Raw genomic sequence first — 25,195 nt, forward strand, 5'->3', positions numbered from 1 at the left:
TCATCCTGTCTGTCAGCGGGTGATAAAATGTTGTAACCGTTTTTTTAAGTTTCCATTATTTGTATTTTATGAACCATAAAAAAAAGTTTTATAAAAAACTGAATGTCGGTTTCCCTTCTTCCTACATGGCTTCTAAATTGTGTCGTTGTTCCATTCAACTTGTAGGCGGTTTTATGAGTCGATGTTTTAGGCCTACTCCAGTGTCCAGTGTTTTTTTTTTTACACGGATCCATGAATCATTAGACGAAACTAATAATTAACATATATTTTTTAACTATTGTGATTAACCAAACAACTGCATGTTCGTTTGCTCCACCTGCAGCACACACCCACAGTACATAAGATAGGATGGAAATATTGCGCGAGTGAGCGGCATGCGTCGGATCTGAGGAGCGTCTGGTCTGGTCGCTGACTTGTTTGTTCTCTGCGCTCTTCTGATCCTCTGATCTGGTCCATCGACTTGCTTGGATAGCTGTTATCTCGCGATACTTGGTCACACCACAGTTTTGCAAGTCGGGCGAATCATGGTAACAGCATGCGTGTAGATTTAGGCAAATTACATTCTAAAACAAACGCCCGGATCCATGTGGTTATATCGGAGGATTTCGGAAGGAAATACACATTGGTGGATATTCTAAAATCACGACAAAGGTTCCTATCGCACCGTCTGCAAACTTTTGGAAACTTGCGTTGGTTGCACGACTCCCACTAGCAGGCAGCCACCTTACGCCAGGGAAAGCAGAAGTCAACTCGGTGAGTGGTTCTGCAGGAATGTCGCAGAAAGAGAGACCCATGTTCTACCGGCAGGAGGTCAACAAGACCATCTGGGAGGTTCCGGAGCGGTACAAGTGTCTGCTTCCAGTCGGTTCTGGAGCGTACGGATCTGTGTGGTGAGTCTCGTTTTGTGTGCGGAACACTGAGGTCCTTCTCCCCCCGCTTGACACCCATTCATTTCGGCGAGGCCTGCCGTGGGTATGCTAAAGTTAGCCTTCCAGCTCCACCAGCGAGCTAACGCTAGCTAAGGAGCCACGGTGTGCCTCCGAACGAGCAGAAGGATTTATTTTTATGTCTAGACATTGAGCACAGTAACAACAACTTAAACCTCCTTGCATTCCGCTTGTATTAATTGCATCTAGCCAAAATAAAGTAACGTTGGTTTGTGGTCTGCAATAATGTTGGCCGAGTGAGAGATTGTTTTTACTGAGACCGTTGTAAGGATTCAGCTGGATCAAATGTTTGTCTTCAAACTAAACCAAAGTGAAGGTTTTATATATGTCCGTCTATTCTTGGCGTTAAATTTACATATTTTATTTTTTTACACATACATGCATAAATATGATGCGTTGTCTGTTTTGGGATGCGTTTGGCCTGGTTAAATGGTGTTTGACTAGAAAAACCTTTTGTATAATTATGTAAAACGCATAACTTGCCTATTGTGGCACGGTATGCTATTGCGTGCGTTCAGTATAATGAAAAGCATTGTAATGAATGTAGACTGACAAGGACTTGTTGAAATTCCAAATTATGCCTGGGCAGGACAGAAGATCGAACAGTGCTGCATTTTAAGTAATTTACTGATTAAAACGATTCAAATCCTTTTAAAGCCTTATGTGGGAGATTTTTTTATTCAGCTGTTGTTGGTAGGCAGATGTTTGTTTTGCCCATTTACTAGACAGCTGTAGCCTACTGTTGCTAGGGAATCTGGTAATCTCTTGCTGGTCAGATTATGAGCTCGCATTACGGTGGCGGTGTATTGCTTTGCACCCTAGACTAGACTGATGTACTGCATGGACCAAACCTCTTGTTTTTCCCTCCATTATCCCTCTGAATAATTTGGGAATTTGTATTTATGACAATGATAGTACAGCTCTTATATGCGTCTCTTTTGTCTGCTTTAATCATTTATTTCTTAAAACCAGGCATTGTTAAAACTCTTTGTGTAGCTATTGAGTATTTTGTCAGTGCTAAACCATTTGTCAGTTATTCTACTGACAAATCCATGACCATGATATACAGGCAGGAAGTGCTTTGAGGCTATTCTGCAATGGGGTTTCCCTACAGACTTCAGCCAGATTGACAGCGGAAACTGAATGTGCTGATTAATAATATTTTTCTTTTCTTGCAATGCCTTTTTCCCTGCACCTGATTTGGCTTTCAAAGTAACTTGTTCAGCAGCCACAAGTCCTCAGCAGCACATTAGTCATTTTGTCTGCATTCCAAATATTTAATCATAATAAAGCCTCAGTTGAATTCCAAATGTTCCTTCCTTGTTCCTTCCTTGTTGAACATATCAAAGTATTTGTGAGACACCCAACTTAAGACTCCGTATCATCCCCTTTTCAACAGTTCCTCATTCGACGAGAAGACGTGTCGGAAGATTGCAGTGAAGAAGCTTTCGAGGCCCTTCCAGTCAATCATCCATGCCAAGAGGACATACAGAGAACTGCGGCTGCTGAAGCACATGAATCATGAAAATGTGAGTCTCTCTATTTTACTCTTACTGTGTATTGAAACCGAAGGCCCGCTGACCGGCACAGATTTATTTCCATGCAAACCCTGTTCGCGCGAGTGATTGGCTGATTGTGTACTTTTGCATGGCAACAGGTGATCTGTCTTCTCGATGTCTTCACCCCCGCCACCAGCCTGAAGGAGTTCAACGATGTGTGAGTTGGATGCGTTTTACACCATCATATACTATGCCGCTCTGCTGACCTTTAATTAACACAGAGATCTCCGTTGACCACGTGTGAAGGTTTCCATCTTGATCGCGCCGCCACAGTGTTTCATTGTCTCACGAATGCGCTCCAACATATCTGGCCTGGGCGCCGCTGCTGCAGCAGACCCTGTCCCTGGTGCCAGGAAAACACCTGGAGGCCGGCCAGTAGACTAAACAGACTGGAATGTGTCTCTGACTGGCCCGCTTGTTGGTTACTTACTCAGTCAATTGCAGCTACAACAGTTGTTTCACAGCTGGCTTCCTTCCCTCCCTGTTCAACCTCCTGTTCCTGGCTTTGTTACAATGAAGGCCCATTTGCTTTCCAGGTATTTAAATTATTTGTTGCCGGTATATTTGTTCTTTACAAATTCAAAAGAAGTTGGCCGCTTGAAATTTTGTTTGTGATTGGCCTCTTCCCTCGTCTCCTCCTGGTTTCTGAGGACACTACAGAGAGAGGGTGTTGAGGCTTGGGCCTGCAACAATGGAGTGTTGTGCTAAACCGACTCGTAACTAGTCGGGGCTCTCACCCTCGAAGTGGCTCCATTAACCTGCTCTACACTTGACATAATGGAGTGGAGTTCTATTGCATGGAGTGAACTACAATGACACAATGCTGTTTGTTTTTCTCTCGACTCATAGCAAACAATCAGGCCGTCAAAAACATTTGTAATATCCCCGGCCTGGCACATGTACTGGGCCATATTGCTGCACTATCATGTTGGAAGGGTTTGTTTACAACTGTAGTTGCCCCACTGTCCCAGATTAACACGGTGTGGCTCGCAGGACACTGTGTCCCGGAGGCCGCGCAAGGTCACTTCCCCTCGCGGAGTGGGCGTGTCAAATGGAGGATGAAAGGGTTGCCAAGGAGTATTCTGAAACGCTTTTAAAAGCAGGTTTTCTGCACACATGTTATGTAACGACATCGCTCAATTCGTCCATTTTACATCGCATCCACTTGATTGTGATGTGGTTATGGCAAATGCCCAGAGTTCCCTGGAATTTTGTGCTGCAAGAATGATCTAAAAAAAACAAAGCGTCAGAAACATAAAGTGACTCACACTGATGTGGCAAGACTCCATTTGAGTTCAAACCAGGATCTCTGGTTGGACGTGCTGCACCACCCACTTGTGGACTCTGCTGCTTCTCTATATGCCGTCTATATGCATATGTTGCTGCTGTCGTCTGATGTCTCAAAGAGGATCTTGCTGGGAACAAGTCAAATCTCCACCAGATGCTATTTAAAGATCCGCTCTCACTGCTGTATGAGAATAGATGAGCGTTCAAGAAATCCCAGAGCGGCAGAATGCCTACACATGCCCCGCGGCAATAGGATTAGGGTCTCCCACTTATGAACTCTTGTTACACACACTTATTGGGAGCATTCTGCTTAATGACATTAGTCATTCAGTGGGTGTATTCTCACTCTAGAAAGGATTATCAGAGAGAGTTAAAGCTTAACCGGTTTCAAAAAGACATGGCCAATAGAGAAGTGTCTGTCCACAAAAGTTTCCAGTTCCTGAGTACATAATGATTTTCTAATACATTACAGAAATGGGGGCCATTGCGGTTTTTGATATTCAAGTATCCTTCCCTGTCATGATGATGCTACGTGATTATTAAATGAGCGATAAGTACATCAGTGAAAGAGAACTTTGTTTGATGAGGCTCACAATAAACAAGTATCTAATTGCACAAAAGTGCAAATCAATATGGAGAATACATAGTATTCTCTGTAAAGGCACAATTCAGCTGTTCTGCTGTTCAAATTTGTATCCACAGTTACTTACTATCCTTAGTATTCCTGTTCATCACTTCTCAACCCCTTGTGATCCCCCAGGTATTTTGTGACCCACCTGATGGGGGCCGACCTCAACAACATAGTGAAATGTCAGAAGCTCACAGACGACCATGTACAGTTCCTCATCTACCAGATACTACGAGGTTTGAAGGTGAAGCCACGTGTAATGCTGTCGTAATTGATCAATGGATCACAGCTGTGCATCACTTTGCCTTTTGTGGTGAATCGATGCACTTCATAATTAATGAGGTTTATTTAATACACACCTTCTCCTGTCTATTTTCAGTATATCCACTCAGCGGACATCATTCACAGAGTAAGTGGCATGTTTCGATTTTTCTTTCTGCATATCAAATACCTCTCCTGTTGTATGTATCGGGACACTACAAGGGAAACGGGGCCCTCTGTATAGTGTCCGTTCCATACACAAGGCCCCTGGGCCCTCTGTATTGTGTCCGCTCCATACACAAAGCTCCTGGGCCTGTGTGTAGTGTGAGCACGGTTTATAAACATAATCATTACCTTGTTTTCCACACATTTATAGAATAACCTTGTGTTTCTTATTTGGAATGTGGTATGGCATTTAGCATTTACCAACATTATATGGTCCTAAATATACATACACAAATACTCTTCTTTCAGTATGGGTGACATGGCAGTATTTGTGTTCCCTCTAGGATCTGAAACCCAGTAACCTGGCTGTGAACGAGGACTGTGAACTAAAGGTCAGTAAAACACCACCTGTTGTTCTTCATGGCGAGCAACCTTAATTACAAGGGGCTTGTTTAGTGGTTGCTGACTCAAGTGAGAGCCTTTTCCTGTCGCCTTTCCCTCAGATTCTGGACTTTGGTTTGGCGAGGCACACTGACGATGAAATGACGGGCTATGTGGCCACGCGCTGGTACCGAGCCCCGGAGATCATGCTGAACTGGATGCACTACAACATGACCGGTACGTGACTGCTGGTGTTATTATAATTAGTTGTATTTCTTAGCGCTGGACTTTCACATGGTTTTTGAACAAGGGTATTTCACATATCTTGTGCGTGTTTGTCCCGTCTTGTGTTTCAGTGGACATTTGGTCTGTCGGGTGCATCATGGCAGAGCTCCTAACGGGAAGAACTCTGTTCCCGGGTACAGACCGTATCCTTCCGCCTGGTTTTGGTTTAGTGAGATTGAAGGTTCACTGGAGCACCCTACACGTTGGCATGGTTCACCACTTCTCTTATCACTCTGTGTCAAAGCAGGCTGCATTTAAAGATTTATTTGTGATTTCAAACCTCTGCAGCTTCTTCTTTTTTTTGCAGAAACGGTTGCTGAACGGACACAGCTGACGATAACTTTTTTTTTGCTGAATGTTGGGTTTTCATGTTCTCTATTTAAACCAAAGATGAATCAAAGTCCATTCCACTCTTAACCTTCTGATTGCCAGTCCCCACCAAATGCAATCCATTCTCATTCTCCCGTACCCCTTCTTACCAATTTTGATAACCAGCGGTCAAAGCAGGAAATTGGATTCCACAACGTATGTCCAATGAAATAGCTAATTGTGCTGCCAGCAAAATATTTATTTTTAGTTAATGGGATTTGTGCTCTCCCATCAAGCCCAATGTAATGGGAACCGAGGTGACGGAAGGGGCCATGAAATGCATTTGGTGGGGCGGTGCCCTGTACTCTTTCAAAAGAAAGCTGATGTGGTGTTTGCACAACAGAGATATTGTGCTGCATGTGGCTGTCAAAGCTGTAACACTCTTCACCCCTGAACTGCAGCAGGACGGCTTGTTTAATTTCTCGACTTGTTTAAACACTTGTCCTCTATGTCCATGGCCTGTGCCCTTTCCCAGCCTATGCCACACCTCATGTTTGTTTGAGTAGATCAACCAGCCGAGACTGCATGTCCGGTTTTCTCTCCTTCTGTTTAACTAGCTCTCCACCTGCCAGCTTCCTTTTCTAATAAATTGCTAACTTGTATGTGACTCCTTTCTCCTCCTGGCTGGTTGCTGAAACGCTGCCAATCGGGCATAACCAACCACTTCCAACAATGTATTGACCCTTTTTGTTTGTGTTTCTCACCATGACTTTAATGGAGACTGGTGTCCTCAGGGATACCGATATTTGAACAATGCCGATAGTGCCTGAGTTTTGTTGGTTCCCCATGTATGATGCCGACTAACGGGAGAGAGATTCCATGGTCTCCCATGTCCAGCTCCAGTCTTCCTTTACCTCACACGGGTAGACATTGATCAGTTGAAGCTTATCATGCTGCTCGTCGGAACGCCAGGGCCTGAGCTTTCGATGAAAATATCTTCTGAGTCTGTGAGTCCACGTCGTCATGCAAGGGTTTTGTTTTCCTTTTTGTCTTTTGAACCACAAAGAATCTGTGTGTTTGTGTTTGTTTGTGTATCGGCTACCAAACATGTTTAGTGGAAAAATTCTTGTCTGGGTGTTTTTGTTTGAACTGTGTATGACTTTTGCTTCTGTATCTATGTCTAATCAAATGAAACGACAATCTCTTGCATTTTTCTGCCACCTCTGTGACTGACTGCTAAGGACTCCTCTTGCATCGTCTTTCAAAGCATGTGATGGTGTTCTCTTTTTCTCTGTCTAACAGGCCTTTTTCGGGCCCTCAAGTTTTTCTCAAAACATTTCAAAACCGCAAAGTTTCCTGGGCAAATGAAAGCGTGTAGAGAGAAAACATGCGGCGCAAAGCCAGTAGAAGCTGCTACTTAACCATCTCTGCTGTATCGCTACACTCCCCTTGACCCAAGCCTCGTAGATATAAACCAGCTTCAGCAGATAATGCGACTCACAGGGACGCCCCCAGCGTCTCTAATAAGCAGGATGCCCAGCCATGAGGTGAGCAGGAGCCACGGCTGCCTTCTGGTAGAGCCTTGGTGGGCCACTATAGCTTGCTCTCACGCCACTTTCCCCGTCCCTCCATATATCCACATCTGAGTAGGGTCCACGGCAATAGTGCAGCAGTTAATAGTTTTTGCCAACTCGAATGATCCAAGACAAATGACAATTAGTTTGCTTTATTTTTATATTTGATAAATGTAGTTAGTGTCATGGGCATGCTTGATGCATGTGTTTGAAATTACTATTTCTATCGGCTAACAATCTAACTTGTTTGCTAAAACGGCACAGTTGTTAACATCAGTGTTTTGATGGGACAAGTTGTTCGTAGTTTTTAAATCAAGAAGTGTTAATCAATAACTTATTACAAGCACATAATTCTTTCGGAAATCTATTTCCTTTATGGTTCTATGGTACTAATTACTTAAGTTATTCCAGACGTCTTGCTACATGGTGCTTTGTCTATTTTTCGCTTGTGCATTTACACAAAATATGCCCTCTCACCTCTCGGCAGATCTCTGTGTAATGCTTAGCTTAATGATTAAGTGATATTATAGAGATCTGTTGTCTGTCTCTAAAATATATATATATATATATATATATATATATATTAAAAAAAATCCATAATTTAGAGGCATAATATAAAATGGTGTAGAAATCTATATTGGTTTATACATTGATTACAATGAGGGAATTGCTTGTTTCCAGGCCAGGAACTACATCAACTCTTTGCCGCAAATGCCCAAGAGGAATTTTGCTGATGTGTTTATCGGTGCCAACCCCCAAGGTAATACAACGCATGAGTTTTAATAAATGTAAGTAGTATTGTTCTATACATCACTGTCATCAAAGGTTAACTTCAAGTCTGACAAGTCGTTTTAAAATTACCTTTTGGCCCGAGAGTTGTATTGGTAGGATGATTTTACATCAGATATATATAAATATGTCAGACATATCCAGAGTTTCCAGGAGTTTGCCATAAAAAAAACACTGCACAATTTTTCCATACCAATTTCTCACTGGTGTAACCCATCTATGCTCAAAATATATGCACTCTAAAGGTTTTTCTTTGTAAAAACATAGTCATCTCTTTAGAAAACAAATGTGGCAGTGTATGGTTATTGCAATGCATTGACCTCAGACGTTTCTTCTGGACTGTTCCAACAGCTGTGGATCTGCTTGAGAAGATGCTGGTTCTGGACACCGACAAACGGCTCACTGCAGCCGAAGCTCTGGTCCATCCCTATTTTGCCCAGTACCACGACCCTGACGATGAGCCCAACGCCGAGCCCTACGACCAGAGCTTTGAGAGCCGGGAGCTGGAGATCAAGGAGTGGAAACGTATGTGTAATCATCAGCGTATTCATGATTCGTAGAACCCGGTGTTAGCTAAAAAGACAGAAGCTCTTACTGATTAGAAGGTATGGGGTATTCAGCTATGGGTTAGGCCTTGCTGTTTCTTGACTCCACTTTCTGCTGCTTTCTCTGTACTGTGTCTTTATTTTGGCACCCATGTTAGACAGTGAAGCAGCCACACCTGCTGTGTGTCTAGTGTGATCAGGCGTCCCAGGTGAGTTAATGCAGAGTGCATTTATAGTTTTGGTTTAAGGCCTATTTTTCACCCATTGCTGCATTCAGAGGAAAATTAAGCTACAATCATGCCAGAGGCTGTTCACCTTTTGAGAACTGCTGTGGATATGAGTACGACCTAAACAGAGACTAAGATTAGGATGCGCACTGATGTGACGCTGGTTTCTAACTAACCCGTTCCATTCCACAACAATCCAGTCTAGATTTTCAAAACTGGAAGTTTCACTAATCTTTTTACTGTAACAAACATGGCGGACGAAAGTCAGGAGCTAATTTTTTTTATTATTTAAAATAGACCAAAAAAAAGTGGTTAAAAAAAAGAAAATGAATTAATCTGTTTATAAAATGCCTTCCCTAGTACAGCTTTTTCTTAACGATGCTTATGCAAATACTTTTTTTTGCGTATTTATTTTTCCTTTATAGGGCTAACCTATGAGGAGATGATGAATTTTGACCCCCCTACTGAAGAAGACGTCATGGAATCGTGAGCGCTGTCCTAACCCATCTACCAGAGCATCCAGCAGTTTAATACTGACTCCAATATCTTATCAGAGTGCCTGCAATCCTTCAGCCAATCACTTTTAATCAGAGAAAACATTCACTACTGTTGGTTTTGTTTTTTATTAGAGGGAACACAATCAAAAGTGGAGATGGCAAGAGACGTCATGCTTTTCTATGAACCACTAGTGCTCTTGGTGTATTGCTGGGAAATGTCCTCCATCAAATTTTCTTTTTCTTTTTTTTCCTGTAGCTTCAATAGTTGTATATCGGTCTCAAGTTGTATACAGACTTGTACGACTCACCACTGTGACACTCAGAAAATGAGATGCTGAAACGTCCTAAACTATAGCTGTGCTATTGCGTGTGTTTTACAGATGTAGGAATGAATAACTTATATTTAGCTTTTACCTTCTTTATAATTAAAAATAGAATACTGTATTCAGTCTCATTCTGCCAAGGTGTACACACACACTCTTGTAATATTAAATGAATGTCTGTTAGCTTTTTATTATAGGCCCTGTTCTTAATTCTGTACATTGATGATGAGATTTGCAGTTGTGGGAACATGTCGCAGCCAATAAGAATGTCTGTTCTCCATAAGTATTTACATTTTCCATTGTCCATAGCTTATACATTCTGTGTTTGTTTCAGGTCTCCAGTTGAATTGTTCTTAACCTAGGTAACTAGAAATAAATCCTATTTAATCCATAAGAAATAATCAAACCCCTTGTTCAAGAACCACACATGTTTATATGACACAGGAAAAAGTGTCACATCCACTCAAATGTGTAAATAGCATTTTCTTATGTCACGGTTCACAAAGCAATCACTATCTTTGTGTTTGTGTGTATGTATGCAAGAGTGTGATGTTTGTTTACAGGAATTTGAAGTGTCCAGCTAAAACGAATAGAAATACACATGAAATAAGGGATTTAGATGTATTTATACATTGTTGAGGTGGTATTTATGAACAGCAATCAAAAAACCCCAGTAAACTATTTTTAGTTCAGCAGAGTTACTATAATTCTACATTTGTTTATCAAAAATAAAACTTGTTTTTCAGAGTCTCATGTCTCTTTAATGCTAATTATTATCTAATAGACTTGGTAATATACGGTTTGAACCTCATCGGTCTTGAGACGGCAAGATCTGCCCAAGGATCATAATCAAAGATACACTAGACTCGAAATGTAAACTTTTCCCTTCAATAGTTTTTAGGCCTATCTCCATTATATTGAAGGCCACTGAATATGGCCTCAGTAAACTAAGGAATTGTATTCTGGCCGAATAAAATAACGGCAAGAATACAATTGCACAAGGAAGTACAGAAACCAAACAAATCAAGTTTGGAAGAAAATTGATTTAAATAAGGACTATCTATTAAAACCAGTTTTCGTGCTTAGTAGTACTTATACCAAGTCCTTCTGCTGCTATTTCAAACTGAAAACGAGCAACGAGCGTCCAAAGTGCAGTTTCTCAAATTAGACAGTTGTAAAGGAGGGGTAGGGGGGCGGGGGGGTCTAGACAGCCGGCGACCCCGCATCATATGTTTAATGTAGGCCTAACAACTATCATATTTTCCGACACGTTTGGTATAAGAGAAACACATTTGCCCTTAAACTATGAAGTATTTGAACATAATATTTTTGTGACAAATGCCCAGGTACAGTAATCTTCATACGTACGCTCCTTAGGGTGGAAGCCACTGCGCATGCGTGGATCATTCGATGACTGCTAGTCTGGCTAACAGCTAGCTGCGAAGCCGACATGGAGAGAAAAGGTAATCTTTACAAAGACATAGCATTTCTGCATTCCAGCAATGTCAGGCTGTATGGCTCCACATACGAAACACACACTATGGCATGTTCTCGGGAATCCTTAACAGTAAGGTGTTATCGTTTAGCTGGTGCTGAAATTGAGCACGTCTGTCACGCACTGTTGAGCTGAGGGAAGCTAACGTTAGCTGTCTACCTTGACACCAGCTCCAATCAAACATGTACGAGCTGGCTTTTAAGCAGACGATTTTCCGATAACTGCACTAGATATCGATATATACACACACATAGACACGCCGACGCGTCGATAGCGGTTACCTGCTATCGCTTCGTGTTTTAACTAGCATGACAGCTGACTCGATGTGATTATTTTGCCACGCACCTTGCATGTTGAACCCTCTTTCAGCATTTTCTAATGGTGAGAATGTAAATCAGGTTGGCTTGTTTCATGGACAAAACACGTATTCTTGCCCTCTTGCACATTGAATGTGAGTGGGCGTTTTAATGTACATCTTTGCAGACATGATCACGTATGAGATCATGTCAGGGTAAAGGAGGGTGTCACGTACTAGAGATAACACATTGTGTGTGTTCAGTTCAGGGACATATGTTTACTATACGCCTTATTGAATAACCGTTAATAAGGGGCAATCAACATCATGTTTCTTGACAGTTTTGGCACTCCAAGCGAGAAAGAAGAGGGCAAAGGCAAAGAAATCCAGCAAAAAGTAAGTAACTGCTTTCTCTCAGTGTCGTCGGTAATCAATGTCGTGCATTGGATCTCTTCCATCTCGAGCCCTAACCCCAGCGCTCCAGTCATGTCGCATCCGGAAAAGCACGTCGTGAGAATCTCCGACACACGTGCTGCCGTCCGCGCACGCTAGAGCTTCTGATCTTATAATGCACGTCAACTATTCATTATTTATGATGCATCCTCGTTTGTCCAAGTGTCTGTGATCTTCTATCAATTAGTCTTGTTGCGAACTAGTCATAGCCGTAGGGCTGCTCCTCCTCTTTGTCCAATACTGGCCGTTGAACTACCTACCTACTAATAATTCCATCAGAGGCATCCGCCAGAGCGTTACATAATACCCTGTGCTATATTTAAATTGAAGAGAATGAAGCCTACATATATAGGCTCACGGAGACATTGCGTTTCAATGGAAACAGCACCCTTGGAAATAAACCCTCATCTTCTCTGTGATCTCCATGGTACATCTGCCAATGCTAAATTTAATGTATTTTAACAAACCATGTCTTCAATGTCATGCTGGGATTTTGAGAATCTATTCAAAGAATCTGTATATACTCTCTCATGCATCTTGAAGACTGTGTAGTGAAAAGGCAGCTTGGTCAGTTATCATTTCAATGAATGTCAATTTTAGTTGAACCTTTATCTCCAGAAAGGAGTATTAGATAACCCAAAAATAGCTTTATCTTTTATTTTTGAGCACATATACTCAAAGGGTTATATAGCTGCATGCAAAAATTTACACACTAACCCAAATAAAGTCCAATCTAGTTTGCCTTTTAAAGATCGGAATTGTTTGATAAGTTTAGGGATCCAGTGGTATACATAACCTAAACAGCAATTATTGTATTGCTATAATATTTACATACTACTGTTGCATTGAGTTACCAGACTCTAAAGTGCTGTGAATTAATGGCTGTAGAACTAATTAAGAAAATCGTCTAAATTGTAATCTGTAAATTGTAATTTATTTTGCTTGGTGGTGGGTCTTGAGTCTGAGGAAAAAGGGCAGTATTGTTAAATAGTTTAGATACATTTTGAAGATATTTTGCTAAAGAGATTTTAATGAGTATGCCAGTATCAAGCAGTAAACCAGAGGGTCCACTCCATTACAGCTAGCGCTGAGATGATGCTTCTATGGCGGCGGTTGAAGCTCCTCAGGAGGCCTTGGTGTTATTGCCTCAACTAAATTAGATGTTTGACGAGTTGGAAACGCCCAGGCCACAGGATTCATTTGCATACTTGAGCTAAGTGAAGACGTGCCTATAATTTCACAATTTATTCAGCAGTCCTTTATCCAAAGCGATGCGCATTTTATGAGCATTAAGGAAGGCGAGTAGGATTTAGGTGCTTGCTCAAGGATTGATCGAGAAATGGGAATTGAATCCAGAATCTTTCAGGTTGGGATTTCACCATAACAACTAGATTGTGCCCCTGCAAACGGTCAAGTTATATTCGTGCACAATATGACCACACACAATGCTAGCGGATTGTGAATGACTTGAAGGTAGGAGTGGAATTGCCTTTTCAGAAGCAAAAGCGTACAGGGAGGCTCTCAAATCGATGCATCAGTGTGTGTGTTTTTGTCGATCACGTTTTCACAAAGTCTGCGGTGGATCAGGCTGTACCTCGTCGCTTGCTTTCACTGATCACAGCTGTGTGCCCGAGGGCCAACTCTAGACCTCTCTCGGGACTTGAGTGACCACTCTGCTCTATCCCTGTGTGTCCCACAGGCAGCCGGCTCACCCCAGAGCTCTGCCCCAACCGCAGCCAGAAGCCTCTCCACAGGAGCCCGAGGAGGAGATCCTGGGCTCCGACGACGAGGAGCAGGAGGATCCCAACGACTACTGCAAGGGTATGCCTCGCTTCCTCTCAACCCCCTCCCCACTCAGTCTCCCCCGGTCCCATGCGTAATGGTGCAAGGTGGAATTTAGTCACCTCCAGCGAAACAAACTTGGCAGACATGGAATACAATATTCATGAGTATGTTTTTAATTAGTGTGTAATCCCATGAAACACAAGTATTCATTACCTTAGAATTCACTCTTTACATCTACAAAGAGACTGGGTCCCCTTCCACAGAGACCACCATGTTTCTGCAGTAGCCCAGAACGGACAAACGACTCTAGAGAGGACGCAATTTTAATTAGCAATCATAATTTCTACCTTACTTGTCATTCAAGACTTGTAGACTTAATACAAATTGTAAATCTACCAAGGAACCTCACCAGTTTGGCTTCTCAATGCTGTCGTAGACGAATATCGTCATTTTGGAATACCTACTGGCACCTTACATGTCAGTACAGGCCACCCTAGCTTATTCTACGAGGTTGGAAAGGTAGAGGAATTCACACTGTCGCCATTTGCAATCTCCCCAGTAGATAGCATTCAATTCTACACACTGCACTTTTAAGAGCATCTTCTCTGTAGGATCAGAGTTTTAAGCCTGCTGCTGCTTCTCTTTTACCCAGGTGGATATCACCATGTGAAGATAGGAGACCTTTTCAACGGGAAGTACCATGTCATCAGAAAGCTGGGATGGGGACACTTTTCCACAGTGTGGCTGGCGTGGGACATCCAGTAAGAACACTCTTTCACCTACTCTTGTATTTTTATTTCAGTGGATTACACTTGGTGCCTATTTTTGTGATTTCTTTGTATTTGATTGTCATTGATGGCCCTCTCTGGTCTGAGTGGTACGTGTCATTTTGGTTTGCAGGGTAAAGCATTTCGTGGCAATGAAAGTAGTGAAAAGCGCAGAGCACTATACAGAAACGGCCGTGGACGAGATCAAACTCCTCAGATCTGTGAGTAGAAATATTAACTCATTGAAATAATTGTAATTTGTAAATGGACATGAATGGATGAAAATATTTCCTCTCATATTTCTTTGTTTTATTTTTTTTCCCCCACTAGGTACGAAACTCTGACCCCGACGACCCCAACAGGGAGATGGTGGTCCAGCTGCTAGACGACTTCAAGATCTCCGGCGTTAACGGAACTCGTATCCTTTCTGCTGCTCTGCCCGGTGTCTCCCAGCCGTTCCCGGGCTGCCGTGAGACGGATGCATCTGATCCATTGTTCTCACCGGTGCCCCCAACTGGCGCTGCTGGACTCCGCTAATCCCTTTTGGAAAGTACTTTGTCAGCCAGAGGATAAGTCCTCCACACCGGTGTCATATTTAGCTGGAAGTCGACGTGCCGGTGACATTGTAAACAGGTGACCGCCCCTCTGAATGGAGCCCCAAGTGTCCCAAACAGACCCCGCCTATCAGCTAACCTGTGAGTGGTCGTGCAAGGTCGGGTTGCTGAGGGCAAGACGGGGCCATTGACGCTGTCCCTGCCCCTGAATGTAGTGCTGTAATGTGAGACCGCTTGACACGACGCAAGTATTTTTTTCGCCCCCTCCAAGAATGTTTTACTTACATGCTGCCCAATGACGTGTAGTTTATATACAGTACATCACAAAAGCAGGCTTAGAAGATGTGACTTCTTTAAAGTGTATTTAAAGATATAGGGAGATATAAATTGCTCTACACCGAGAACACAAATTAGTACTTGGGGCCCTGAAGTCGTTCAAATCGGTATCCGAAGAATTCATTTTGCATTTAGTTTCAGTTCAAACTTGAGATTTATGCTCCCCTCTTTTACATACTCCAAATTGTGGCGAGAGTTCAGGAGAAGCCGCTGCTGTACTTGGCTCTGTCAACTTCCTCGGCAAACTTGAAAGACAAGTGAATATTATGGCATATATGGAATATAAAAAAAAATAACTTTAATTATTTGGCAATGTATAGTTGTTTTTAACAGTGCAGCCCTTAACTGCTGTGTGTGTCAGATGTGTGCATGGTGTTCGAGGTCCTGGGACATCACCTGTTGAAATGGATCATTAAGTCAAACTACCAGGGCCTGCCGCTGCCCTGTGTCAAGAGCATCATACGACAGGTAACCCAACACCACCTCCTCTCACGCTTAAGTATGGAGGAGACTCCTCTCCCCCTACCTGGTTTTGAAGAGTGGGCGATTTAGTGTTTACTCAATTTTCATCCCCATCTTTTGTTGCTTTCTGCATGCCTGAATACCACTTTTGGTATAATCCACACAGTGGATTATACCACTGTGTGGATAACACACTACATGAGTAACGTGTTACAGTAATATCTTACTTTTAATTGTAACTTTATTTTTGGGTTATATTATTAAGCTACTATGTCAAGTAACACGTTACTATCCGGTATCAAGTGATGTTTTTTAATTTTTATGATGAATAAGGGAAAGATTATCTGTTTGTTTGTGTGTAAAAACATCCCACAGAGTGGCTGAGCTAATAATTAAAAATAATCACGTCTGGATTAAAATTCAGGTGGTTGTTTTTTCACCCAGCTGCTGCTATTGAATATGTCAGCCTAACGAAAATGAATGGATCACAGACGTGAAAAGATTTACAGTTTTTGCATACATGTTTTCTGTTTTTATACTCGATAAGGGAAGACATGGGGATTTAGCTTAATGATCAGGCTAAATAATAACACAATTAAAAAAAAACTTGCCTAGCGTAATAATAATATAATTAGTTACTACATTATACAGTAATGGTAACTTAACGTTTTACTTTAAAATGGAAGTAATGAGTAATATAATGCATACATCTTGAAAATAACTTCCACATCCCCCGGTGTATAAATCCACCAGGTTCTGCAGGGCCTGGACTACCTGCACACCAAGTGTCAGATCATCCACACGGACATCAAGCCGGAGAACATCCTGATGAGTGTGGACGAGCCCTACATCAGGAGGCTGGCCGCCGAGGCCACCGAGTGGCAGCGAGCTGGAGCCCCGCCCCCCTCCGGCTCCGCAAGTACGTCACACGCAGATTTAATCCACATGAGGTTCTGAATAGTGTACTGAATAACACTGACTTTGAACCTATTGTCTTTTCAGTAAGCACAGCACCGGTGCCAAAGCAAGTGAGTCCCCAGTACCCCCTTCTTCCAGTCAGTTCTGCGTATTTCATTAGAATGGACTCCTGTGTGTTCACAGGAAGTTCCCATAACCCATCTCCCTTTCTGCGTGCTTGTGTGTGTTCAGACACTTAAAATGTCCAAGAACAAGAAGAAGAAGCTAAAGAAGAAGCAGAAGCGGCAGGCGGCGCTGCTGGAGAAGTGCATCATGGACCTGGAGGAGATGGAGAAGGTGGAGGAAGAGGAGGACGATGACGATGACGAAGACCCCCAGTCTCCCAAGGCGCGGGCCTGCGCACCCCTCCGACAGCTGTCTCTACGGGACATAGGAGAGGAGGAAACGGCAGGTAGGGTCAGCTTCATTGACAAAAAAAAAAAAATCATGCAAAGATTTCAAATGTACTATTTAGTCATTTGTCCATGGATGGATTGGCGATGGATGAGCAGCTAGGGGTAAGACCTATTGCTCAGGGATTCATACAGGTAGGCTGTGGACATTTGGGGGTCCGAACCCAGACTCTTTCGTCTGGCATGCAAACCAGTCAGTGACGAGACTCTGTGCATCTCCCCTGTGTCCTCAGAGTGCAGCGTGACTGCAGATGTAACCAGGCTGGGGCTAGACGGGCCTGAGAAGAACTGCAACGGCCTCACCTGCTGCACCGAGGTGGTGGAGCAGCAGCAGCAGGAGGAGGAGGGCAGGGAGGAGTCGAGGCAGCCGGGTGGCAGGGAGGAAGACCAGCACAACGGCAACACGGAGCAACGCGCCGCCCGGGACGGAGGCAAGAGGCAGCGGCCCACCTGCAACGGGGCAGCGGCCGGCGAACGAGGGGACGACGCCGCTGAGGACACCCAGAGCGGCAAGGGAGCGAGGAGGGCGACCCCCAGTGGCGGACTGGAGCAGAGTAGGACTGTAGAGGAGGGGGAGGGGGAGGAGGAGGAGGAGGAGGAGGAGGAGCAGCAGCAGCAGCAGCAGCAGCAGCAAGAGGAGGAGGTGGAGGCCGGGGAGAGGGCTGGCTGTCGGTATGGAGCCCAGGAGAGCCTAAGAAACGGTCAGTGCTTGTTTGTTTGTTGTTTCTGGGGTAAAAACAAAAGGGTGTCCGGTATCTTTTGTTTCAAGGCCGATAGCAATTACTAGTCGTCACAGAAACCACTTGACGATGTTTGGGGCCGATTTAATAATTCAAGTAAATGATGAATACATAAAAACATTGCAAACACGTAAAAATGAGTAGTAAGAAACTCTTCTAGAACATTCAAGGACAAGCTAGTGGTACTTGTCACAAAGACATTGGAAAGATTTATTGGACAATAATATGGGGTGGGGTGTGAAAGTGAACACAAAAATAGAGCTGCAGAATGTGTGCATGAAAAAACAAAGGTGTGTGAGAAGCAGAGCTGCTGCGATGGTGGGAGAGAGAAAATAAATACTCTTTTTTTATGAGGTCTTCCAAAGTCCAGTAACAAAGCATTTTGGTGACAATACGATGAGTACTATAAATGTATTATCCTAGCCAGCACCATGGCTACCTGCCTAGCAATACTGGTTCTTCTGGAAGCTTAGCAGGGCCGGGCTGGTTCATCCTTGCCAGGGAGAGTAGTTGATGCTGGTCGAGGTGTTGGATGGCCAGCAGGGGGTGCTCATCCTCTGGCCTGCGTATTCAAGTTGATTCAAGAGTACAGACTTTCTAATAAGACTTTAAACCGAGGTCCCGGCTCCCAGTGGTCACTAAAGATCCCACAACACTCATCGCAAGAGTAGGGGTGATAGCCTTGGCGTCCGGGCCAAACTCACACCCCGTCTGTTGTACCAACAGGGCCCCCTAATCATCCCCCAGTCACTAATTAGAGTGTCATCATTCCTCACCTCCCCACTGCGACAGCCAGTGTGTGGGGAGTGTTCTGGCACAAACTAGCAGCTGTGCATCACCCAAGTGGGTATATAGTGGATCAGGTGTCATAACCCCTCTACTCACTCACTCACTCACTGTGTAATGTAATTTGGGATAAATGTTATTATCAGCATGAAAATGGCGATACCGATAATTGGAGATATGACTGTTGTAAGAATGGGCCTAACCCTAACCCCTAGCAGAGACAATTTAAATCCCTCTAGCTTACCTTTTTTGTCTTCCTCTGATTATTATCTGTGCAAAATGAAATTGAGTACAATATTTTATGTTTATGAAATTCATGTTTGTACTGATTTACATTATATTTGATGTCTTGCATTGATGCTTATATCATGGTTTCTAAGCCATTGATGGCTATTAAAATGCATATTTACTCTCATCTGCATGGAGGTTTTGTTTCCACGGTTTGCATGCCTGAGCTAACTAAGAGGTCACTCTCTCCTTGCTCTTTGTCTGTCTCTCTCTCTCTCACTCTCCATGCTGTCCTATGCTCGCTCTCCGCCTCCATGCTTTACCGGTAAGCAGGCAAGCTTTCAGCAGGTGCGCTGCTAGTCAACCCTTTGGAGCCAGTAAATGCAGACAAGATCAAGGTGAAGATCGCAGACCTGGGCAACGCCTGCTGGGTGGTGAGTAGGCTGCTAATGACTTCGGGGACTTCCTGTGGGGGACTATATTTCTATAATCTTTTGTTTAATCAGGAAAGCATAAGAGTAATGGTTGTTTCTTAATGTGTTGGCTGTGCCATGTGGAGGAATGTACTGCATTTTGGATCCTTGTAGCGTTATTCAAGGATGGTATTGTGGCGGTTATATGGCGGAGGGGGTCTCGGGGGACTACGCGTTTAATCCCTCTCTGTGCTCCTCTGGCTTCCTGCCCTCCCTCCCTCAACAGCACAAGCACTTTACAGAAGACATCCAGACCCGGCAGTACCGCTCCCTGGAGGTGCTCATCGGTGCTGGCTACAGCACGCCGGCAGACATCTGGAGCACGGCCTGCATGGTGAGCGGCACAGCCAACACACTGTGTGGATGAACAGGGTTGCAGCGCCGAGCCTACCCTCACAGGGCTGATGTCCGCTCATGCTGGGGTCCAGGGGGGTATTCTACACAGGGGGAGGGGACAGTCATTGTACAGTTTCAACACATTTATTTTGTGCACCCTTTGGATCATGGAGATGCCAACTTTTCTCTCTTATTATTATTGGCCACTTGTGGAATATAGAATAAGTGTATATAAGTGCAAGTGTATACAAGTGGCCTGGATATCTAAATGGAAACATCTAATTAAAGGAAGAAAACTTTATTTTGTAGCTGGGAGACATACATTTCTTGAGTTTTAGGGCTGCAGTTTGTGGTGGTGTGATGATTCCTCTCTCTCTTCCCAGGCCTTCGAGCTGGCCACTGGGGACTACTTATTCGAACCACATTCTGGGGAAGATTATTCCAGGGACGAAGGTATTGTTCCTTCAACTTTAACCCCTTCCTGTCAAAGCTAGTTTTAACCACAAAGTACCCTTTCTCGGTTTTTACTGTATTGGATTGAGGTAAATAAAAGGTGCCTTCTGTGAAATGCACCACTAGTACTGATTGTCGTTTTAGAGCCAGTGCTTGTGTTTGGTGAGCTATTCACAAAGACACTTGAGTAATCATTTTGCAGATGGGAAAGGCTGCTTAAGCCAGCCATCAATCACACACACACGCCAGCTTGGTTTAATGATATTCCTACACCATCACTTCTTGTGTGTTGTCCCAAGTCCAAGGTTCTTTTCTGATGGGTCTATTGGAACAAATGTGTTGCTAGTGGCATGCCTCCATGATATACCATTTCATGCTGTCTTTGAAATTTTAATACCTCTCTGCTTTTATTACATTGACTTTAAAAGACCTCTCTGCTTTGATTACATTGACTTTAAGTTGAAGTTGTCTGTTTAAGACTAGATCTGTTGTAAAATGCCCATTGTGTAATGTCGAGTACCTGCATTCCTGTGACTATTTCCTCTCTAACATCAAAGTGAACCATCCCCGTCACCCACTGAGGTTACACGCAACAACGCACATCTCCACATGCATGATTTAAAAGAGAAGGAGCCCTGAGCTAACGCTCAAGCGCAACGATTTAGTTACCACAACACACACACCAAACACCATGACTTCACTCCTCCACCTCTCACCCATCCTCATCAAGCTGCTCCTGCTCCTCCTTCCATGTCGAACCCTTCCCTGACGCTAAGCATGTCTGTCCTGACTTGTATCCACCTCGGGTGTTCGATCGTAGCTAATTGGCACTCCTTGCACAGCTATAAACTGTGACACTCGAGTGCAAAGTATGCGCTGCACCTTTCCCCCTTGGCATGAGACCCTTCTCCAGCTCCGCCCCCTCCGTGGCTCGGCAACTCATCTATTTTTTTGCATTTTTATTTGGCACCAGTCGTGTGTGTGTGTGTGTGTGTGTGTGTGTGTGTGTGTGTGTGTGTGTGTGTGTGTGTGTGTGTGTGTGTGTGTGTGTGTGTGTGTGTGTGTGTGTGTGTGTGTGTGTGAGATGTACCTAATTTAGCTGTTTAATTCAACTAGCAACATAATTGTGTGTCTTCAATGCTGGTCATACTTATTTTTGTTTATAATCATCATTCTTAATCATCTTTTACATTCCATCCGCCTTGTTTGCTGTCATGATCAACTCTTATCCTCCATCTCGCTGCTGTTTTTTTTTTCTGCTTTCCCTGACCCCTTATCCCCCCCCCACCCCCTCCACCTTCGCCCTCCTACATCCTCGGCGTCCTTCCTCTGACGCCCCTCATCTCCAGACCACCTTGCTCTCGTAATAGAGTTGCTGGGTCAAATCCCACGCCATCTTGCCCTGAGTGGGAAATTCTCACAGGAATACTTCACCAAGAGAGGTACGCCAGCCTGTGTATGCAAGCCCAGCTCTGGGGGGGGGATGGTGGGTCAAGGGAAGAGAGGCAGAGGGGCCATGGCTCCCTGGCAACACGGCTATGATGACTGGTGCTGGATGCCTGGGGGCAGGATAACCACTAGGCAGGAGTCAAGCAAATGGACTCAAACATTTGTTTCGAAAGCTACCTAATCCAGATGAGCTATGAGATGTTTTATTGCTCTGCGTTCAGTCCAAAGCAGGCTTTTCTTTAAAGCTTATTCACCCTTGATTTAAAATAATCATGGACTGTTACAGAGAACCCCTGCATGTCTCGGTAGTTGTTGATGAATGGTTGTGGTCATATAGGCCAGAGGTTAGTCATCAGTAATCCAATTGGTCTGTCACCCAGGGCTTAACCGTTCGTGTTGATCGAAGGGCTTTAAACCTGTCAAGGGCACCTGGTTTTGCTAAACACCCAGAGGCACACGTGTGAAAGCTGGGTGGAAGGGGGGGGAGGGGAGTCATTAATCTCTGGTGGGTTTAATGTAAAAAAGACAAAGCTGTTGGTGTCCTGCCAGCCAGACCTCTCTGCTCCTCTACCCTCCTCATCCTCACCCAGAGCGGGCCGCTGACTAGAACACTGTATGATGAATCTGTCTGTTTGTCTCCCCCTCCCCTCTCCCCCTTCCCCCTCCAACCACACCCTTATTACCCTCCTCTTCCTCGTCTGTGTGGTGGCCCCCTGGCTGGCTCTGTGTAGACCATATAGCGTTGATCATTGAGCTGCTGGGGACTGTCCCACGCAAACTCGTTTTGGCGGGAAAACATTCCAAGGACTTTTTCACCAAGAAAGGTAAAGTGTCGGCAGAGTTTGGCTTTCATCGAGGAACCCGCTCTCATCCTGTCTCCCGCCCCCTTTTAACTCAGAACCTGCATTATGGATCTCTGTCACCACCAACACTTTTTTTCTGCAGACGAGATATAATTTAAAGAGAAAAGTCCCCCGGCTAATGTTTGTCGTGGTTGGGGAAGTTTAAATACTTTTGAAGAAAAAAGTGATTGCCGCAGTGACAAAGTTACACAGTGCAGGTTTACATTTTTGCAAAATATATCCTGAAATGATGGATGTACTAGCTTAACATGGCTTTTTAATCCCTTATTGATGGGTTTAGTGAAGTACGCAGGCAGTAGACTAGGAACTGAACTGGAACTGTCAGTGATGCGTTAATGCGTAGTAGTTAAAGTAGCAATGTACATAATTTCAACTAGCTCATAGCTTAAAATAACCTGGACATATCAATGTGGATCCATAGTGATATCAATAAAATCACATCCTATAACCTCCAATGTATACTACAAATAAAAACAATGTACGCTAGTTAGCTGCATAGCTAGTTAAAGTGCACGGATAACAGTAACTCCGTTATTAATTCTACTAACTAGAAGGGTCTCAATCTTTCACGTTGCGACTCTAAAGAGACGCTGCATGCATGTTATTGTCTGCGTCGGGATGTGTGGCGCTGACCCGAGCCTGGTCTCCTAGGTGACCTGAAGCACATCACCAAGCTGAAGCCGTGGGGGCTGCTGGAGGTGCTGGTGGACAAGTACGAGTGGCCCCGCGAGGAGGCCGACTGCTTTGCCGACTTCCTGCTCCCCATGCTGGACCTGGTCCCCGAGAAGAGGGCCACGGCGGCCGAATGCCTACGCCACCCCTGGATCGCCATCTAGTGGCGCCCTCCCGCCATTGCACCTCCCCTCTCCCTTCTCCTCCTCTCATTCTCCAGAGACTGCAACAGATCACTTTCCAGTTTGGGCATATCTGCTAAATATTTATTATTTGTTTGTTAGTTTTTTTGTTTTGTTACCTTGTTCTTATCATTGGGGTGTTGCTCGTATGTACGTTTTACTTTTCCCTGTGTCCGTTCATCTCTCCCTTTGTATTGATGGTGTGGGGATCCCAGTGACTTAGTTACTTCATGCTTGTGAGTGGTTCATGCTTCGTAACCACCCCCCCTCCCCCGGCTCCTCCCCACCTCCCCTGTATATCATTTAGCCGTTTCCCTGTAATTGTAGTCGCTCATCCTTGGTTGGTTTTCATTCTGCACTAAAAAATAACAAACAAACTTAAAACCTCAAGGATATGTAGACTAATGGCTCAGTTTAACCTGTCCCTCTCCTCCATGGAAAAAAAGAAGAAAAAAAAAAGGTCTCAATGTGTTTCTCTTACAGTTTCATTAATGTCGTGTTCTCTCCTTTATTACTTGTTTTATCTTGTATTCGATGACACACTTTTTTTGTATTTGTTAGAGTAGGGTATGGACATTGGACGACAGGCTGACCATCTTCACATGATACGCCGTAACAATATGCAGAGATTATTTTCCAATCATAATCACTTGTTTTCAGTTGAAACATTAACATCTGTTGCTGTAGGTCCTGTTTAGGCTTAGCTAAATCTATCAGCTGACATAGTGTGGTTGGTTGTAATGAAATACTTCATTCTCATGGGAGGCTGGCATTCTCATACATTTATAACATTTCAGCAATATGATGTTTGGGAAGGTTTCAATAAGATGGCATGTTAAGAAGCCCAATATAAGGTAAAAGGAAAAAACAAGTAAAAATAAACTGTCTGTATATACCTGTACCAAAGAGTTTGCCTTGTTATGTATATTACAGCTGTGTACAGTTTTTAACAGATCGCACTATGTCTTAGCTAAAGTACTTTAGCTAGGTAGTATTGTTTTAATAAAGCATTTGGAAGAACTGTCCAAGCTCATTTGTATGTAAGGCCAACTGTTCCATAATGTCTTCTCCCCATAGAAATGGTCAAACTTGAAATAACAATGTTCTCAATTAAACAATTCTACAAAGACTCCATAGACCCAGTTTCTAATAATTCCTTTTATTATCTCAACACAATTATAACATAGCATATCGGCTTTTGTTTAATGTCAATTTATATGCAACACGCCATGCAAGAAATCTAAATAGATAACGAACATCTTGTCATGGTGATGAAAAAAATAACTCGATTCTTTGTGGTATACTATGGTCGTTTCGGACTAGGTATGACTCCGAGAGGTAAATGTTCAACACGTGGCTTATTCCAACAGAGACACAAGGTAAACTAGCTTGCGTTCTGAGGTTGGTTCATGAGGCATCTCTCGAACACAGGTGAGAATTATATTGGATTATTGGAAGTGGGGCGGAATAGTAAATGCCTACAGGTTTTAATTACCCAGGTAAACCTTTGGTCTGTCTTGGCTTTGACGGAAATGGCAAAGAGGCAACGTTTGTAGTGTTGCTACAAACTCATAAAAACATATATGGTGTTGTCCATTATGTGGGGAAGAAACTATTCACGACTGTTTGTAAATCAGATACGACGTATATCTTCGTTTAGCCGCCGTAATATGAGTGCGTGGTAATTGGTCACTGGCTTGGCCAGGTGAGTGTACGGTA

General features: G+C 43.7%; 2 protein-coding genes across 4 annotated transcripts; both read left to right on the forward strand.

The window, feature by feature from the left end:
- Window positions 1–372: 372 nt before the first annotated feature.
- On the forward strand, window positions 373–10,522 carry mapk14a (mitogen-activated protein kinase 14a). 2 transcript variants are annotated; one of them, XM_084480165.1, is made up of 12 exons: window positions 373–890; window positions 2,347–2,476; window positions 2,605–2,663; window positions 4,554–4,665; window positions 4,801–4,830; window positions 5,192–5,239; window positions 5,351–5,465; window positions 5,585–5,656; window positions 7,290–7,369; window positions 8,078–8,156; window positions 8,537–8,710; window positions 9,383–10,522. In XM_084480165.1, the coding sequence occupies exons 1-12, from the start codon at window positions 772–774 to the stop codon at window positions 9,445–9,447; spliced, it is 1,083 nt and encodes a 360-aa protein (XP_084336291.1). In that variant the 5' UTR covers window positions 373–771; the 3' UTR covers window positions 9,448–10,522. The 2 variants fall into 2 exon arrangements, with proteins under 2 accessions (XP_084336291.1, XP_084336290.1); XM_084480164.1 differs by lacking the exon at window positions 7,290–7,369 and adding an exon at window positions 6,750–6,829 and having other exon boundaries at window positions 379–890.
- Window positions 10,523–11,176: 654 nt separating this feature from the next.
- On the forward strand, window positions 11,177–24,497 carry srpk1a (SRSF protein kinase 1a). 2 transcript variants are annotated; one of them, XM_084479130.1, is made up of 16 exons: window positions 11,177–11,240; window positions 11,909–11,963; window positions 13,720–13,841; window positions 14,458–14,566; window positions 14,706–14,793; window positions 14,903–14,990; window positions 15,824–15,930; window positions 16,678–16,843; window positions 16,927–16,952; window positions 17,074–17,293; window positions 17,528–17,995; window positions 19,382–19,482; window positions 19,748–19,855; window positions 20,241–20,310; window positions 21,660–21,752; window positions 23,274–24,497. In XM_084479130.1, exons 1-16 carry the CDS (start codon window positions 11,228–11,230, stop codon window positions 23,456–23,458), a joined length of 2,019 nt encoding a protein of 672 aa, XP_084335256.1. In that variant the 5' UTR covers window positions 11,177–11,227; the 3' UTR covers window positions 23,459–24,497. The 2 variants fall into 2 exon arrangements, with proteins under 2 accessions (XP_084335256.1, XP_084335255.1); XM_084479129.1 differs by lacking the exon at window positions 21,660–21,752 and adding an exon at window positions 22,491–22,583.
- Window positions 24,498–25,195: the final 698 nt, after the last annotated feature.

This window comes from Micromesistius poutassou (assembly GCF_964030765.1).
Source record: "Micromesistius poutassou genome assembly, chromosome: 15".
Taxonomy (NCBI): domain Eukaryota; kingdom Metazoa; phylum Chordata; class Actinopteri; order Gadiformes; family Gadidae; genus Micromesistius; species Micromesistius poutassou.

Coding starts and splice junctions, on each gene's coding strand:
- mapk14a (XM_084480165.1), top strand. CDS start 772: ATGTCGCAGAAAGAGAGACCCATGTTCTACCGGCAGGAGGTCAACAAG. Junction 4,666..4,800: donor AGATACTACGAGGTTTGAAG/GTGAAGCCACGT, acceptor GTCTATTTTCAG/TATATCCACTCAGCGGACAT. Junction 5,240..5,350: donor ACGAGGACTGTGAACTAAAG/GTCAGTAAAACA, acceptor CCTTTCCCTCAG/ATTCTGGACTTTGGTTTGGC.
- srpk1a (XM_084479130.1), top strand. Junction 14,794..14,902: donor AGATCAAACTCCTCAGATCT/GTGAGTAGAAAT, acceptor TTCCCCCACTAG/GTACGAAACTCTGACCCCGA. Junction 14,991..15,823: donor CTCCGGCGTTAACGGAACTC/GTATCCTTTCTG, acceptor TGTGTGTGTCAG/ATGTGTGCATGGTGTTCGAG.